This window comes from Podarcis filfolensis (assembly GCF_964270895.1).
Source record: "Podarcis filfolensis genome assembly, chromosome: 1".
Classification (NCBI taxonomy): Eukaryota; Metazoa; Chordata; class Lepidosauria; order Squamata; family Lacertidae; genus Podarcis; species Podarcis filfolensis.
The window spans coordinates 71,896,936-71,916,199 of NC_139604.1; the positions used below are offsets into that span (position 1 = coordinate 71,896,936).

The 19,264-nt window shown below is 42.3% G+C and overlaps 1 protein-coding gene across 2 annotated transcripts in view; it reads left to right on the forward strand.

The window, feature by feature from the left end:
• The window catches only part of CSTF3 (cleavage stimulation factor subunit 3), a 55,456-nt gene that overhangs the window by 34,549 nt on the left and 1,643 nt on the right, over positions 1-19,264 (forward strand). For both annotated transcript variants that reach the window (XM_083598519.1, XM_083598520.1), the window contains 17 exons: positions 4,060-4,092; positions 6,281-6,378; positions 7,946-8,012; positions 8,096-8,130; positions 8,236-8,362; positions 10,104-10,181; positions 10,365-10,527; positions 11,534-11,643; positions 12,230-12,346; positions 12,521-12,595; positions 13,413-13,556; positions 13,642-13,744; positions 15,117-15,186; positions 16,569-16,764; positions 18,046-18,199; positions 18,511-18,605; positions 18,753-18,813. In XM_083598519.1, the coding sequence (XP_083454645.1) occupies positions 4,060-4,092; positions 6,281-6,378; positions 7,946-8,012; positions 8,096-8,130; positions 8,236-8,362; positions 10,104-10,181; positions 10,365-10,527; positions 11,534-11,643; positions 12,230-12,346; positions 12,521-12,595; positions 13,413-13,556; positions 13,642-13,744; positions 15,117-15,186; positions 16,569-16,764; positions 18,046-18,199; positions 18,511-18,605; positions 18,753-18,813 (1,726 nt within the window). The remainder of the gene's footprint in view (positions 1-4,059; positions 4,093-6,280; positions 6,379-7,945; positions 8,013-8,095; positions 8,131-8,235; positions 8,363-10,103; positions 10,182-10,364; positions 10,528-11,533; positions 11,644-12,229; positions 12,347-12,520; positions 12,596-13,412; positions 13,557-13,641; positions 13,745-15,116; positions 15,187-16,568; positions 16,765-18,045; positions 18,200-18,510; positions 18,606-18,752; positions 18,814-19,264) is intronic.

Below are 19,264 nucleotides of genomic sequence, written 5' to 3' on the forward strand. Positions count from 1 at the left end.
AGGCTTACAAAGCCTGTTAGACACAAAGGGACTTCTGTAATATGAGACACTGTGTGTCTTAAAACAGTGTCTTGCTATGGTCTTGCACAATTACCATTCATGTCAATGGCCTGTTGTCTTCCACCTTGTTCCAGAGAAAGAGAAATAAAAAAATAGTGAATGACGCGGGTGGCGCTGTGGGTAAAACCTTAGCGCCTAGGACTTGCCGATCGCATGGTCGGCGGTTTGAATCCCTGCGGCGTGGTGCGCTCCTGTCGTTCGGTCCCAGCGCCTGCCAACCTAGCAGTTCGAAAGCACCCCCGGGTGTAAGTAGATAAATAGGGACCGCTTAGCAGCGGGATAGTAAACGCCGTTCCGTGTGCTGCGCTGGCTCGCCAGATGCAGCTTGTCACGCTGGCCACGTGACCCGGAAGTGTCTGCGGACAGCGCTGGCTCCCGGCCTATAGAGTGAGATAAGCGCACAACCCTAGAGTCTGTCAAGACTGGCCCGTACAGGCAGAGGTACCTTTACCTTTACCTATCTTTTTGTGCCCCTGTAAATTGGATGCAAGAGAGTTAGAATTTATGCTTCCTTGAGTTATTTTCTTTTTTCACATCTTAATTCAGCCTCTCTTGCTCAACAATGAGCAAGGATTTAATTTAAAATGGACACTTGAAATCTAAGGCTTTTCTACTTTCTCTGTTGAAAACATTCAGCATGGAAAATGTCACAAGGAAAGACATGCAAGTTTTGGGGCTTTATAGCTCCTTATTTGTAGGAAGAAATGTGCAGCTGGTGTTTGTGTGGTGGACAAATACTTGTTACTGGGGAAAGCCTATTCTTCCCCCAGCTAGCAATGAAATTGAGAATACAGTGTGGAAGATATGTTAACTGGTGTCATTGGTACAAAACAGTGCCTACCTGTCCAGTGAGTGATAGAAATCTCTGGTGCTGCTATATGCACCATTTTATAAACTGTTTTTAAGTTTAATTCTTAGTTTTGTTTTTAAAAGATTAATGGCAGAGGAGGAGTATTCTGTGGCTATATCACTGTAGCGGGGAATCATTCATCTAGCGTCTAGAACAGTGTTTCCCAACCTTTTTTTGGCCACGACCCACATAAGCATCTCTAAAATTCTGACCCCCCCCCCATGACATATAATTCTTATTATTCAAAAAGTGAACTCCTATCACGTGGAGGAAGCCTAAAAGGCCATTCACTGTTAATAACTCATTCTCGAATTGCCCCCCTTAAAAATCAAATTGCCCTCTGTGGGGCAGGTGCCCCATGTTGGGAACCATGGGTCTAGAACATAGAACATGCAAAGTGTCACAGGATCAATCCCCAGCATCTTCAGCATCTTGCTACAAACATGGGAAATTAATGCCAGTCAATGTGTGCTCTGATTCTGTATAGAGTAGATTCTTGTGCTCTAATCCCCCATGCAAACTGGAGACATCATCAAAGTTCCTTCTTCTTTCCACAGCAACACCCTTCCATTTAATGAACCTTTTGCTATTTCTCTTCTCCTTGTCTCTCAAGGATAAGCACTCTTCCCTTCTGATGCTGGAGTAGACATCTACCCTTGTAAGCAATTTAGTGAACAGGGTTATGCTATGCAGCACCCCACAGTGAAGCTAAATCATCTCCTTCCATTATAAGTGGGATATTCTTTCATGTGCTGGATCAGGAGCACTAAGAGTTTAGTGCTACCTTGTAAATACCCTCTAGAAGATGGTAGCCTGCTCCCCACCCCAAATTACTAGCCTACGGGAGGCTGGCAGAAAAGGTGCAGAGAGCTGTATTTCAATGCTGGGCATGGATGAAGGGGCTTCCCTCCTCTAGCAGCCCACTTGGCTACTGTACTGAGCTCAGCAGACAAATGGAGCACTCTATGTTTCAACTGATGGACTCACCTGCATGCAGTTCCTGGTCACCTGTGGTTGCCAGGGAAGTGTTCAGATGCAATAATGGTTTAGTGCTAAGGGAGAAAAACGTCTTACTGTCTGGAAAGGCTCAATAGAGACTTTGCAGCCCCTCTTGGTTTTGTGCCAGCTTTGCCCGTCAGTGGTAGTACAGACAGAAGCACCCCACATGTCTGGACTATGATGATCAGAAGAACTGAAACAGTACACCTGCTGATCCTGAATATTGCAGCCCTGTAGATGTACTTTAGAAATCAGATATGTAAAGCAATATAAACTTACCAACTCATGGGGATCTTTGCAGACTGAGTTGGAATGCAGAGACATGGGTGAAAAAATATGAGCACTTACAGTGACTTTGAACATTTCATTGCTGATCAGGAACAGGCTGCATAAGTTCCTAGTGCTTCATATTCATTTATAGCAGGGGTTGTCACCCTGGTCCCTGCCACCCACTAGTGGGTGTTTCAGAATTCTAGATGGGCAGTAGGGGGTTCTACGGCACAAGCTGAATCCTCCTTCCATAGAGCACTGGTGGGCGGTAAGGAAATTTTAACATCAAGAAAGATCATTAGTGGTCAGTAGGTATAAAAAGGTTGACTACCCCTGATTTACAGCTATGTTCCATGTACAATGATAGGGCAGGCTTCATTGCAGAACCTTTGTTTCAGATGTGACATTGCACAAATGCCGGAGACTTGGGCACCCTATTCTTGCCTAAGTAATATCCAAGCTGCTCTTAGACTGGGTTTCAGTCTCCATGGTCTGCTTTTGAGTCCTGATTCTAAATTATTATTATTTAATTCCTTTACAAAAGGAACTAGTGCTTGGAAGCAAATAAGGAGAGATTCCTCTCTTCCGAAGAGACAGTATTGGAATTGTGGCTAAATTGGACAGTGCAGAGCAGTGTGTTATTGTTCACCTGTACTGTGGAATGAAAGCTCACAACTGCAGGGTGCATGCGACCCTCACTATATATTATGTACCTTGTTTGGAAGCTTATCACTAATATGACCACAGTGTCACGTGGAGAAAAAATAAAGCACCCAAATAGTGGCTTTCAAATTTTGTTTCTTCAGGGAATCCATTCCATGTACATTTGTCTGCTAAGAAAATCCCATCTGTTGGAAACTTAACACCAGCTAGGCCTTTTAGACATAATCACAGTTGTTCTATGACCACTGAAATTATGCTCTGCAGCTGGGGAAAATCTGCAATGGAAAAGCTACTTCATAGAGGAAACCCTTCAGAGCAATCACACTGTTCTTTTGAAACAAAGTTTGAAAACTACTGCAGGAGGACAGAGTGCTCTTGAACTCAGGTCCTACCTTCCAGCTTCCTACTGGCATCTGGTTAGCCACCGTGAGAACAGGATGCTGGACTTGATGGGACACTGGCTTGATGCAGCAGGCTCTTGTGTTCTTACTGCCATAAATGGGTGCCCTGTAAGCTTTAGGTAAAGCATTCATTTTTGGCAAGCTTTGATGGCTGCTTGTGCAAGAAGTATTGCATCAAACACATAGCTAGACATACATAAATGTTATCAAAACCAACTCCATACCGAATGAAATGCACATAAAGGGTTTTTAGTATGTAACGGTAAATGGTTTATGTCTTGTTCGTAAGAAGAGTTCCAGTTGTTTCAGGGAAAGTAGTATTATCCTTTAAAAAGGTGGTGGTGCGGGATTCATCAAGTTGAAGAATATTTTGCAGTTAATGATGAAATGGAAGTCCTAGAACACCAAACCTACTGACACTAGATCAGGGTGCTGAACCCTCACCCCAAGGACTACATTCTCATAGGCAATCTCTGGAGGTGGCAGGCCAGTCCTTGGAGGGGCAGTGGGGAGAGGCAAAAGTGTGTGGACAACAAATGAAATTCATAACTTTGTGCAGTAGGGTACGCATCAGCCACACACAAGCCAGGAATGCATACACACGCCTAAACTATTAGTCGTAATTGAAGGACACATTCCAGACAAAAGCACTTGAGGAGGGTTAGCTGAGCAGTGCCTGTGTGGGGAGGAGCTCAAAGGAGTCTTAAGAGACCACGAGCTGGAGGTTCCCCATCCTGACTTAAATAATAATATAGAATGCTTTTACTTCTTTAGTGCAAGATTGACCTAACCGTTTGAGTTTTGTTTGTTTTACAGATAAAAGCAAAAAACTATGACAAAGTAGAAAAGGTGAGTGTATAAGTATGGCCTATATTTTAAATAGATTTGAAAGGAAGAATAAATACATGGATCATCTGTTCTCCCTTGTTAAGTGATGTGGAGAAGTCAGTCTAATTTGCCCTAGCATTTGCCTTGGAAATGAAGTATAAAGTGTCTGCCACTTTGTGGCAAAAGGCAAAAAACTTGGAAAGAGGAAGAGACACACACCCCTTCCCATTTCTAGCATCTGCTTGAAGACCCATTTTCCACAATAAGGTTTTGGGGCCATGGCCTAGTGGCAGCTCCCACATGAGTACCTCAAAAAGAGCCTTGTGACTTCAAAAGCACTTACATGCAGGTGCCATTTGTGAGAACCACATGGGGTTCTCTGTCCTCCATATGGGTACTGTCCATGTGGCCACCACAATTAATGCAATCTGGCAAGTCTTTTTCAAGATACTACACCAGGCATCCCCAACCTGCGGCCCTCCAGATGTTTTGGCCTACAACTCCCATGATCCCTAGCTAACAGGACCAGTGGTCAGGGATGATGAGGATTGTAGTCAAAAACATCTGGAGGACTGAAGTTTGGGGGTGCCTGTACTACACTCATGCAAATTGTAGCAACTACACAAACATTTCCCACATGGAGATGCCAGACACTGCCTCTGTGTGTGTGATGCCAGTCTGCGAGCAATCACAATCTTGTGGCACTCATAAAGGAAATACCATTAAGTATGAATTGAGTCTGTATTTTTGCCCTCGTGAAGGGAAGGGACATTCCACAGTGGGGGTGCCACCTTTGAAAAGGCCATTTCATTCACTATATCACATGAGGCTGCTTCACTCACTTGGCGAGGGGCATTCTGGGAAAAGTCTCTGAAGAAGATTATAGGTTCCAGGCAGGTCAGAATGGGTGGAGGGAATCCCTCAGGTAACCAGGCCCCAAGCCACTTAGGACCTCAAAGTTTTACAGCAGTGTTATGAATCGAGCCTGGAAATGGACTGGAAGCTAGTGTAGATGGCAAAGTACTGGCATAGTATGATCAGAATCACCATTCCCAGTTTGTGATCTTGCTGCCCTATATTGGACCAGCAGAATTTATCAAGGCAGCCTCACATATTGCAGTAGTCCAAATGGGAGGTTACCAAAGCACAGCTGTCTGTCTAGGTAAGATTGCAGTTGATATGTCACCTTCAGCTGATAAAAGGTGCTCTGTGCCACTGAGGCCACCTCTGCCTTCAGTGACATGATAGATCTAGGAGCAGCCCAAACTACAAGCCTCGGAAGCTGGCTTTGGTCTGCCCTCCATGGGTCACTTTTTACAGGTAGGAGGAATGCCTACCTGTCAATCACCTGATGTTATATATGACATTGGATGATTCAGATTTCAAAGGAAGAATCAAAGCTGACTCAGAAGTGTGCTTCTGATTCTTCCCTTCCTCCTTTGCAGCCTTACTTTCGCTTAAGATGGAGCTGAAAAGGATTATTCTTTCTTTCCAATCCTGGTTTGAGTTCAAGATGGGGTTGCAAAAGTTTCTACCACAGGCTTTGTCTGCACTCAGAATCAGGAGCTCTGTTCTGGAGCTCACAAGTGAAGCCAATCCCAGTTGAGCTTGCATTTATTATGAAATTTTTAAAGCACCACTTACCTAAGAACAATTGGGAGCACACTTTTAAGGCTCCTGATCATTCCTTTGCAGCAGCAGTTTTACCTGCTTCAATCCCTGCTTTAGGGGGAGTGCAGCTCTCGCCAGAAAAGGTTTAAAACCACTCAGATAAATGGATGAACCACTTAGTAAAGTCGTTCCTCCTTGTATGCTCATCTGCTGTTATGCTCATATTTCCCAATCCCACTTAGTCCTTTCAGCTGTGATCCAAAGTTTATTTACTGCTCCTACACACAGTAATTCAGAGGTTTTCAGGGAATTTATCTGTGCTTCAATATGTGTAAAGTGGCAATGTCAAAACAGAGGTACACCACTATGTCAAACAGAGGGTGCATGTATTGCAAGGTTCTCGTACTGGATTGGATGCATTTCACAGTTTTGACAGCATCCTTACCTTTACATTAAGACTTGGCTGTTATTCCTGAGACTGTGCCTGTCTGTTTTAAAAGGAATGCAGACTGAACCTTAGTTTGTTTGTTCAAGCTCCAAAGTGCCTCCTGATGTCTATTCATGGATTCCTGTTGTTGTTTTTCTTCAATGTGACTAGCTGTTTCAGAGGTGCCTTATGAAAGTTTTACACATTGACTTATGGAAGTGCTACCTTTCGTATGTGCGAGAAACCAAAGGGAAGCTACCTAGTTATAAGTAAGTAAATGCTGTTTGTGTTAGCTTCTTTTTTTATTGCAATCTAATTCCTTTTTCAGTTAAGGATGCTGAAGCAGGATCACAGTCTACCAAGTTAGCTTCTGATTTAAAGTAATAATTAGACAACTACTGCCAGTGTAGACTTGCCCATGTAGCAAGGTGAAGCAACCTCCACCAAGACAGGGGTTGGTAAAGGCAGGAACTGATGCCTGAAAGGTTCAGCAAGACATTTAAAAGGGTTGGCTCCAGTGGGGGTCATGTGGGGACACCCAACATAGAATGTTGTCCTAGATGGCCTAGTGCCATAAATTTGGGTCAGCACTGACTCCTACATGGTGTTCTTTGTCGTTGTATATATGCCTCTTGATTCCTTCCAGTTGATTATTAAACTTCATTGCTGACAAAGTGGCACTTGTGAAGCAGCCTTACACAAGATATCAGAAGGATCTGTTGCTTTTTTCCACTGATCTAGTAATCCAAAGAAGGCGTAATCATCACAGCTGTTTCTGATTCCCCTCCCACTGACAAGTTTTGTTTATTTGATTTAGTTACGAAATTTCTAGACTGCTCTTCATCACACACAGCAATTACAGGGCAAGTTCTCAAATAATATAAAATTACATCATAAACCTAAAACAGCAATAAAATGTAATCACTAAGAGGCCAATTATCAGTAAAACATAGCCAGTGCAGGATAAACCTGAGACTTTGGGTAATCTCTGCTAATTTCCTCCCAAAGCCAGGAAGTACAAGTATGCTTTCCCTTGGCACTAGAAACATAACTAAGTTCTTACCATCTGCACTTTCAGGGAGAGAATTCTATAGTCAGAGCAACACAGTGCCACAACAAACCATGCCTGGTGCCATTTTTATTTACTCTTTTAAGTATTTTTTCCAATCACATCCCATGTAAGAAGCTTAACAACAATAAGGGTTGTACAACTAAAAACAAAACCAGTTATTTAAACCCAGAGAAAGAACAATAAGAGCAACATTTACAGGATAGTATCCCCTCATATAAGCAGGCATGAATTGCATTTCTTTCAAAATATTAAAAGGATGACAAGGAACCATTAGTGAGCTTTGGTTAAGTCAACCAGCTACAAATCCACCTAACACTTACCTCATCCAGCCCACATTTTACGAGCTTCTCCACAAGAATATCATGGGGGACTGTTAAAAACCTTTCTGAAATCAAGATACACTACGTCCACAGTATTCCCCTGATCTACCAAGTGAAATGAGATTCATCTGGTATCCTTTTCTAAGTCCTCACAGACTAACCATTATCTGTTCTAGGACCTTTTCTGCTATCAACATCAAGCTGACCAGCCAATAGTTACCTTGGTCTTCTCTCACCCCTAGAGATTTGAATTCTTCTAAAATAGCTAGATGCTCCCTTACCACCTCTTTTTTATCTTAGACTGCAGCTCCCTCCTTGCATAATTTGTTCTGTTATCACTAGGCTGGGCACTGCTTATTAAGATTGTAGTTTAAAACTGTAATTTTTGTAATTTTAATAGTAATTTTACCATGTGGCTCTAATAGTGTATGTTTTTTCCTCCAGAGAAAAAATGGCTCAGGCATATGACTTTGCTCTGGATAAAATTGGCATGGAAATAATGTCGTACCAGGTATGTTTCTTTTCACATTTAATATTTATTTGTGGTGTTTGATTAAATGTTCACTGCTCTGATTCTATATATTTTTACATTAGATCTGGGTGGATTACATCAATTTTTTGAAAGGCGTGTAAGTACAAAAATCTGCCTTCTCTCTTAATTAATGCAGTGTTAATATTCGTACAGGTTGCAGTATGTAATTGCTGGTATGTTACTGTCTTGCCTCACAATTTAGTGAAGCAGTAGGATCCTATGCAGAAAACCAGAGGATAACTGCTGTGCGCAGGGTATATCAACGGGGCTGTGTGAACCCAATGATCAACATCGAGCAACTCTGGCGAGATTATAACAAATATGAAGAGGTAAATAAAAAGATGCCTGATGTTCAAACAAGATTTAGCTATTTTCCTCGACCTGCAGCAGTGAGGTTACTTGAATAGGCTCTCTGCAAGCCCCTTTCTGAGTATTTCAAGTGTAGACCTCTGAAAAACATTGTGAAGGGTGGACAGAAGGAGCAGGACAATAAAGTCTTTTTCTGTAAGCAGCACAAACCTGCCTCTCAAAATTGCTGGGACTTTTTGTTTGTTTGCCTGTACACTTTTGCCCCAATTCTAGGTGGATGAGGCTACTCCCATTGCCTTAAAGATCCTGGGTCCTCCAGCCATCTTTAGATTCTTCATCTGATGGTGTTCTTTGTACAGTGGGAAGGACCATCTCCCGGTGCCAGGAACAAGAGAACGAGGAGCTCCAGTTCACTGACTTGGGAGACCAGTGCCTATCATTTCATGGATACTTTAATTGCGATTCCTGCATTGCGGGGGGTTGGACTAGATGAGCCTTGGCATCTCTTCCAACTATAAAATTCTATGATTGTATATGCTTAATACCACTGGGCTGCAGAACATAGGATTGTCTCCTACTGAAACAGCAACTTTACCCTCTTTGAGCCGGACCCTAATCCAAATGACAAGTGTTTTCCCATTTTCTCTAGCGGAATAAAATTGTGGAATAAAATTGTATATAACATAATAACAATAACCCCTCCACACACATTGTTGAAAAGGTCATAGATTGCTTAATCAGCCAAAGGCCTGGGAGAAGAAGAATGTTTCCGGCACGTGCCTAAAGATACGTAATGAAGGTGCCAGGCAAGCCTTCGTGGGGACAGCATCCCAAAAACAGGGAGCCACTGCACAAAAAGCCTGTTCTCAAGTTCCATCCTCCAGACCTCTTGTGGAGGAAGCACACAAAGAAGGGCCTCAGGTGATGACTGCAAGGACTGGGTCAGTTCATATGGGCAGAGGCAGTCCTTGAGGTATTCTGGTCTTGAGCCATTTAAGACAGGCTTCCTTAAACTTGACCCTCCAGATGTTTTGAGACTACAATTCCCATCATCCCTGACCACTGGTCCTGCTAGCTAGGGATCATGGGAGTTGTAGGCCAAAAAAACATATGGAGGGCCGAGTTTGAGGAAGCCTGATTTAAGGCTTTATAGGTCAAAACAAGCACTTTGAATTGGGCCCGGAAACCAATTGGCAGCTAGTGTGGTCAGGCCAGGATTGGTGCTATAAATAAAAAAGCCCAAACACTTAGAAGAATAAAAACAATCAGAGTAAGGCCGACCCCACAGCAGACAGTGTTAAGGGGGCATCCCTTGTCTTTGCTCTCCCACTGAAGTGGCTCTTCCCAAAGGGAGCCCAGCTTTTATTCCACCAGCCCAGCTAAATGCCCAGCTGCGAGTGAAGTTTCAGGTGTTGCTGGGAGCTGCCAAGTCAGGGCTTCCGGAGGCAAGAAAGCTCAGGAGTCCCACTGGGAAGCAGGCAGCAGCAGGCAGCTAGTTCCCCCTTTGATGTTCCTGGGAGTCCTCCCTTTCTCACACAGGGGTGCTGTGTATCCAGAAACCCCCACAGCAGCCCAGCTTTTATTTCACCACTTACATGGGGATAAGTACAAAGTGACAGCTTTCCAGTGCAATTCTATGTTGATTAATGCTATCTAAGTCTCAGTGAGTTCCATGATGCTTACAAATGAGGAAGCATGCATGGGACTGCAAGCCCACAGTGGTCCTGAGCAGGGCTTCACTTCTTGTTTTCTGTCTTCCAGGGAATAAACATCCACTTAGCTAAGAAAATGATTGAAGATCGCAGTAGAGATTATATGAACGCTAGACGTGTGGCTAAGGTACAGGCTCCTGGTTGTTTTGTTCCTCTTTTGTCTTGATTTAATACAGCATGAATATTTGTTGCATGCTTGAGCTGCAGCAGATTACTAAGTGGAGTTGAAAAAGGAGTAACTTTAATATAAAGTTTTGTTTCAAAGCCCACCTTAACGAAACCTCTTCTCTGTTTCTTCCTATCTCTTCAGGAATATGAAACTGTGATGAAAGGTCTGGACCGCAATGCTCCTTCGGTCCCACCCCAAAATACTCCCCAAGAAGCTCAGCAGGTAGACATGTGGAAGAAATATATTCAGTGGGAAAAGAGCAACCCTTTACGTACTGAAGACCAAACCCTTATAACAAAGAGAGGTGACTGTACATTTTTGCTGTGCTCCCTAGAAATAGTGCAAAAATAACCATAGTAATTAAGTCGTGCTGATGTTACTTTGGGGTGCAGCACTCTTACAAACTATACAAACCTAGCTGCCTGGACTGTGTACTTAAATCCCATTGATTGCCGTGGGCATATGGGGCGCAGGTGGCACTGTGGGTTAAACCACAGAGCCTAGGGCTTGCCAATCAGAAGGTCAGCAGTTCGAATCCCCGCGAAGGGGTGAGCTCCCGTTGCTTGGTCCCTGCTCCTGCCCACCTAGCAGTTCAAAAACACGCCAAAGTGCAAGTAGATAAATAGGTACCGCTCCGGCGGGAAGGTAAACGGCATTTCCATGCACTGCTCTGGTTCGCCAGAAGCGGCTTAGTCATGCTGGCCACATGACCTGGAAAAACTGCCTGCGGACAAACACTGGCTCCCTCGGCCAATAAAGCGAGATGAGCACCGCAACCTCAGTGTTGTCCGTGACTAGACCTAATGGTCAGGGGTCCCTTTACCTTTACCTTGTTGAACTTTGCTTTTCTCCAGAAAGAAAAGTTTCTACTTAGATATTCCTAGCACTCCATAGGTAGATAATTTCCAAAAGGAACCTGTTGGTGCCTCTTGAAACAGTAGTCATAAGCTCCCATGGCTTAGGGTGCAAAAACATTTGGAATCTTATAAAGAAAACATCACGTTGGTCCTTTTGCCATTCAAGGGCATGTATAATGAGACTTTCCTGTGAGGACAGAGCTCAGAGTTTTTTGACCACCAACTGTTTCAAAGTCAGCATTTTATTAGCTGGAGAGGGGTCAGGAATTATATGTCTGGAAATCTCTAAAGATGTTGATAGGGCATAGAATTGAAGAGGGTGGCTCTTGAGATCATGTGGCTGGCTCTTTAAGAGACCTGCATTTTTAGTTACATTTGTGAATCATTGGTAGTGATTCAGCTTGTAAGGTTCCACCCACTAGGAATTTATCTTGTTTCAATGTCTTCCCATAGTGATGTTTGCATATGAACAGTGCCTGTTGGTGCTGGGACATCATCCAGATATTTGGTATGAAGCTGCACAATATCTCGAGCAATCCAGCAAACTACTAGCTGAGAAAGGGGTAAGAGAAGACAGTAAGAAATACTGCATTTTATGTACAGCATTTAAACATATCTATAATTGGTACTAAACTAAATAAGTTGAACTTGGGTCCATTGAGATCAGTGTGAAGTTAGACATGATTAAGGCAAGTCATGATTTCAGTGACAACTAAATTCAGCTAATTTAATCTGGACCCAGCCTATCTTTTCATTTGTTTGTTTTGTGGGACCTTGTTATTTGACAATGAAGTGGTTAATTCTATCAAAGTTGTATGGGATCATATGCAAAAATATATCATCCCATTTTTAAATTGTGGGAGATCTTTAAAATAGAAAATAAAAATACCAAGTCCATAAAAATAATTAAGTATTCTGAATTTACCATGTTGTTAAACTATATTCAATTTTTACAATTAGCCTGTGAAGTAAAATCACATGTTTCTAATAAGATCCATTATTGTAGCTGCTGAGTTCTTGCTACAAGGTAACCCACTTGGGTTTACAATATTCCTGTAGAGCTGTTAATGAGCACAGAACTGAAAACTTTTTTTATTTTTCATACTGGTCCTACAGTTAGTTGATTTTTTCATATTTTCTCAATTCCAGGACATGAACAATGCTAAACTGTTTAGTGATGAAGCTGCAAATATTTATGAACGAGCAATCAGCACTTTACTAAAAAAGAACATGCTTCTTTATTTTGCATATGCAGATTATGAAGAGGTGAGTCCTTAGGTGACATTATTCTTTCAATCTCCAGTTCAACCAGCTTCTTATTTCTTGTGCATAATCTTGATTGGAGAACTTAATATTGGCAAATTCAAATAAGCAGGTCTGGTAATAATTTTGAGCATAAACTAGTTAAACTAAACATGGGCTTTTTTTGTATTTTCTCAGAGTCGGATGAAATATGAGAAGGTGCACAGCATATATAATCGGCTCTTAGCTATTGAAGATATTGATCCCACTTTGGTATGTTCAGTCTTCATTGTTTCACCTTGTTGAGATGACTACAGTGGTACCTTGGGTTAAGTACTTAATTCATTCCAGAGGTCCGTTCTTAACCTGAAACTGTTCTTAACCTGAAGCACCACTTCAGCTAATGGGGCCTCCCGCTGCCGCCGCACCACTGCTGCGCGATTTCTGTTCTCATCCTGAAGCAAAGTTCTTAACCTGAGGTAATATTTCTGGGTTAGTGGAGTCTGTAACCTGAAGCGTATGTAACCTGAGGTACCACTGTATAGAATAAAAAGTTGTGTATTTCTCTTTGGTCAGTTCCTAAAGTATTCCAGTTGAAAATGTATAGATAATGTCAGTCACATTTTCAATGTTTGTTATCAATTGCCTTTTTTCTTCCAATTTTTTTTGTACATTATTCAGCTGTTTTGCCATATCTGTGGTGTATAATTTGTGACTCAGTAAAATTTGAAAGATTTCGTGTAATCTGTTTCTAACCTTCCACTTAATTAAAAAGAATTATGAGCAGAGCTATTGTTGACAATAAGAATGGCCTTGCTCACAAATAACAGCAAGCCAAACTTAGGAATGAGCAAGCATTCTGTTGCTTAGAGGGGGGAAAGTGTGGCCTCTTTGTACCTCCGCTGGTTCTGCTGCTGTGACCCTATTTAGAACCAACCATGGTTTGGCTTAGGATGGTATTCAGACTTGGGCTCATGTTTTCACGAGTCACAACTATGGTTTAGAAGCCATGACTTTAATATGGTGTTGACTTCTAAAAACAGAGTCACAGCTTAAAGGTGATCCTACCTTTTCCACCTATATGTTTCAGGTATATATTCAGTATATGAAGTTTGCAAGGCGAGCAGAGGGCATAAAATCAGGCAGGATGATATTTAAGAAGGCACGAGAAGATGCCCGGACCCGTCATCATGTCTATGTTACAGCTGCTCTGATGGAGTATTATTGCAGCAAGGTATTATTGCAACACAGTGAATGAAACTTTTGCTTCAGCCTCTGGATTCTTCTGTCTACAACTAATAACGTTTTGAAATCTGCAGGACAAGTCAGTGGCCTTTAAGATTTTTGAGTTGGGGCTAAAGAAATATGGAGACATTCCAGAATACGTCTTGGCATATATTGATTATCTTTCTCATCTCAATGGTAAGTTCTGGGAGCTGGGATAATTCATTACACTGGTCCCTGGGATTACAATGTTTTTTTCAAGACAAAAACCTTCTTTACCTGAAATAGAGCAATTTGTTTGGAATTAACCTGTGAAGATTCAGAGTTCAGTTACCACTGATATTGATGGCATCCCTCCATTTTATATCATCAGTGAGCAGATGGGACTTCGCTGCTCATTGTTTTGCATACTGCTTGCTTTGTCAGGTCTTTAGCCAATAATGTGTTGGGGAAAACTGACTTCAAGAGTGTGTAGATGGATGTTGATGCATCGTAATGTATAGCTTATATGTAGATAATTTGTATAGAATTGTGGCTAAGAATGTGAGCTGAGAACCTTTCATTCAAATTTCTCCCCACTCAGTAGTAATTGTAGGCAGGCTGCTATTTCCCCAGCTCTTCTCTCCATCAGTAAAATCAGGATGATAATGGGAGACACCCAACATTGCACAAGTGGATTTCTACTCCCCTTGCTCTCCTGTTTCCTGACGTCCTCCACAATATCAAAATTCTCCTCTGGAGGGTTGGGGGATGAAATTAAAAGCAAACACCTGAGAACAGTCAAATCTCACAACTGTTCTCCAACTGGGTTAGCTTCGGACTTGTGCTGTGAGGAGTTCCACTTGCTTTTTGGGAAGGTGGGCAGGGCTTTCCTTCTTCCCTCTGCATCCCTCTGAAAATCTGTTCTGGAGGTTTGTAGCAACCTCCAGAGGAGCACAGGAGGTATGGGGCAATTGGTGAAAGGGAAAGGAGCAACTGGTGAAAATCATCACCACCGCCTTTCGAGGAACATTTTGTGTATGGATGGAGTCTTGCTGTTTGCAGGCAGGAAACTCAGATCCAGTCCATAGACTGTTAATTTGAGTGAGGACTTCAGATTGAAAAATCAGCAGCCTGCAAGAACACAAAGGGCACAAAAAACCAATGGCCAGTATTGTCCTAAGCAGCTGCTTCTTGTTTAGTACTTAAGCGTGCTGCTGCTGCCATCAGTTTTTAAACAGAGTATTTAATTCTTATTTTATGGTTCTGGTTGTTTTAATTCATTTTAGTGTGTGTTTTTATACCTACCTCTCAGCTGCAGTTGTAATTTGTGGGTGTGTCTTCTGCAGAGTAGAAGTGAGACTTCCGTAGCTTTTTCTAAAGCCTTTTCTCCGTGTGTCTCTTCTCCCTGAGATTACTTTAGCAATAATGAAATTGGGGTCGCAAATTGGGTTTTTCATCTTTCACAGGAATTGAAATTATGTCAAGATATTGTCTCTCCCCCCCCCCCGTAATTTCCAGTTTTTTAAAATATATATATATATTTAAAGCTTGTTTTCATCTTTCTTTTTTAATACTTTTTTTAAAATAGAGGATAATAATACAAGAGTCCTGTTTGAACGAGTATTAACCTCAGGGAGCCTCCCACCTGAGAAATCTGGGTAAGCTTCGCCAAAGCTCCATTCTAAGTCGTCTGCTTTGCTGTACGTGACAACCCTTGTACAACATAGATATTATCACAGATTAATGAGGGGATGGTTGTTGCAGCCTGTACTGCCATTTTCGTCTTAAATAAGGAGCCAGCTGCTGAGAGAGAGAAGCCAGAGATTGTAAGAATTTTCTATGGAGTTCATTCCTTGGATGCCAGAACGTGCTCTCATCTCCATTGTGAAGATAACTGCTATATGGAGTGTTGTTGGAAAGTAGATTTGGCCAATATAGAATATAGACTCAGAGCACTTGGGGCATTTTTGCTTGCATGCATACACACAGGGGCTCAGATCTATACCTCCCTCCTGCTTTCGTTCCATGTTTACCCACGGAGATCGTCTCTCTTTGGCAAATGCCCTCCACAGCCTCATAGCCAACTCTGTGCTGCCTGAAGCCTATTCCAGGAAAAGTAGAATTTGGGAATTATGTAAGTGGTAGCTAGACATTTATCTGCTGTTAACCATTTTTGTTTGTCAGTATCAGGTAGTAGTTTCCCCCGGCAACCACAGCTTCCAGTTACAGTGCAGTGTCATGCGGTTTTTGCATGCAGCTTTTTTCTTTCTACATTCTGCCTATAAGGACTCTCTCTCCTGCGCCCTTGGTGCAGAGGGGGCATGCACACCAACTGGTTGCTTCTTGCTTTCAACCTGAAGCACCTAGCAAGCGGCACCAGCAGCAGGGAACCAGTTCCTTTGCCTGGCACTCCTTGCCAGGGCTGCATGTACAATGCATACAGATGGTCTGCAGGCCCCTTTACCAATTCCCAGCTGTTTGGCACTGTAAACTACCTAGGAGTGAACCAGTGGGCTCCTTGCATAGTGTGTGTGTGTGTGATGGAGAGAGAGTGAGAGAGCAGGGAAGAGGGGAAAGATCTATGCGTGTGTCTGTGTCCATGAGTGGGGATAAGATTGGGGAGCAGGAGAGAGGGAGTCCAGGCCCTACCTACTATCAGCATGCTGCTTATGAGCCGCTGGTTTGCTGCCCTGGATGTACACAGACTGGCCATTGCTGCCTTCTAGGATGCCCTCTGGGTACAAAGCAGATGTATCTGCTATGGCTTCTGGTTGTAGAATAAAGACATGATAGTTGACTGGCAGCTGCCCACAATTCCCTTCTCCATCTTGCCAACATAGAATTGGATATCCGGGGTAGCAAGCCACTGGAAAGAGCAGACGAGGGGGTTCCTTAGTCAGTGGGCAAGCAGCTGGCTTGCAGTGGATTGGGCCTGCTGGTTGCTGGTAACTGTTGCAAGTGATTGCACTTACTGCAGGCCATGTGTGCTGAGCATGTTTTCTTTTGAACATTTGTTCTCTTTCTGTCTTTTCTTTCACAGAGAGATATGGGCCCGATTTTTAGCTTTTGAAAGTAATATTGGTGACCTGGCTAGCATACTTAAAGTGGAGAAACGGAGGTTTACAGCCTTCAAGGAGGAATATGAGGGCAAAGAAACAGCTCTACTGGTAGACAGATACAAGTTCATGGATCTGTACCCCTGCTCTGCCAGTGAACTCAAAGCTCTTGGTTATAAGGTATGGAGATGACGACATTCCAGAATGTTTAGTTGGAGAGGGAATGCAGTTCCATAGCATTGCTACTTGCATGCCTTCAGTGCTGCTTTAAAAATGTTAAAACCCCTTAACTCTCCTAAGCCTATAGATGTCCATTCAAGCACATGCAAAAACACCTTCTCTTTGTTTGGAATTACTATTCATTTCCGTTTCTTTTTTACTGTTTTCGTCACCATGTAGAAAACAGTTCATATTATTCCAAATTGGTGGCTGTTACCCTATGATAAGCTATTTGTGGGCAGTAGCTCCCATCACAGAATCAGAGTTGGAAGGGAGTTGGGAGATTATGCTGTTCAACCCCCTGCTCAATGATGGATATACAATGCAGGATGCAACTACCACATCCCTGACAGATGGCCATTCAGCCTCTGCTTAAATAATCTCTAGCCAAGAAAGTCCCACCACCTCCTGAAGCAGTCTGTTCCACTCTCCACATGGCAGGTGCGATTTTCTTTCTCATGTCGAGAAGAGAAAGGTTGCTATTTTGGAAAATTGCACCAGCTGCATAGTGAGCTGTTGCAAGTATATGGTTTAACACTTCATAGCAGTGCTTGTGTGGAACAGTTTAAACCACCTCCATGTAAGGTGAAGTCCAGCTCAACAGAAGATGTTAAAAAGCCAGCATTAAATCTATTCCAAGTTTTACTCCATTCAGGTTCTAGACTGCTGCCTGCTTTAAAAAGTATCACTGACCACATCCTTCCCATGTGACCCCAGCTTAAAATGCTCTTAGCTGATTATCAGTTGCCTGCCTGCGTCTTTACATATGAAGTGCTGGTGCATTGATCTTACTGTTTCCTAGCCAAGTTCCTAAATCAATATGGAGCTAGTTTCTTGCTATATCTGTTATGTTTCAAGTTTTTGATTCTGTAAATTGGAATTTAAGAATGCATTGCCTGTATTTTTAATATTTTGCATTGTTTATTGTAAATAATTCTAGGCAAACTTTTATTACAAAGGGGGTTGATAAATTTTAAAATTATGAGCAGACAGAAAACTTCTCTTCCATAAAACTGGGCAAGGTTTGGTCTGGTGTCCATTGTTGCTTTATGCAAACAGAGATGCTACTCTGGACCAGTGCTATGTTGAGCATTATGGGATCCCCTCCTGCTTGTGAGCTTCCCATAGGCACTCACTTGGTCACATGATAAACAATATGCTGGACTATAGATCAGCCTTTGATTGATCCAGCAGAGCTGCTCTCATGCTATTTATGCTTCTTCTCATGCTACGAACTTCCAGGATGTGTCTCGGGCAAAGCTGTCAACCATAATTCCAGATCCTGTTGTGGCTCCTTCAATAGTTCCTGTGCTAAAAGATGAAGCGGACAGAAAACCAGAGTATCCAAAACCAGATACCCAGCAGATGATTCCATTTCAGCCAAGACATTTAGCACGTAAGCTAACATCGAGTCATGGAAATGTGAAATAGAAGTCTACCTTATTCTGATTGACTGTTTCTTTAAAAAGCTTCAATTCATTCAGTTCATTCTCATTTGGGCACACAACTAGAATGTTTTATACCCTTCCAATTCTCTGCTAAATTGGAAAGTACAATAAACAAAAGTTTGAGGTTTTTGTTGGTTCTTGCATAGTGCTTGTAAGGTCAGTTACATCAACCAAAGGAACTCCCATCAGCATGCAGTTGGTTCTCCTTAGCTGTAAGAGCCATGAAGACTTAAATGTGTTTTGTTTTATTATTTACTAGCTCCAGGTTTGCATCCAGTCCCTGGTGGTGTCTTTCCAGTCCCGCCTGCTGCTGTAGTTCTAATGAAGCTTCTCCCACCTCCCGTGTGTTTTCAGGTTGGTCATGAGATCCTGAAATGTTTTAATGACTTTGCAATCTGGTTGTGTTTTGCTTCAATGCATTAAACATTTCATTTTCTTTTGTCTCACTGGTTTGTACCATAGCATTTCCTGTTAAATGGTCCATCTTTTTTTCTCTTGCAGGGCCCCTTTGTGCAAGTGGATGAACTCATGGAGATTATCAGGAGATGCAAACTCCCAGACAGTAAGTTGCTTTTGTCCTTTTAAATGCATGGTTGCATCACTAGACTACTTCACTTAAACTCTGAAGTCTTGGGGGTGGCTATTTGAGGTACTGACAATCACACTATTTAAGGTTAATGACATTGCTGTATGTGTGTACTCAAATTAGCCAAAATGGTATTTTTTCTTATTTTCAGGACAGTGAGTAAATATTTAGCAGCTTCTGTAACTACTGTTAATAGAGAATTCTGTCTTGAAGTCCACAGAATTAAAAGCAAAAGGAAGTGGCTGTAAGACGGAAGCTGAAATTACAAAGCCACGCTTTTTTTAATACATGTGTGACTTGCTGGCTATATGGTTCTAACAACCACCCCATAAAAGATAAAAGTAGGATTTTGCACCTCTAATGACACAGGAATATTCTGCTGTTGAAATCAACAGAACTGAAGATATTTGTGGAATTAATTCAACAC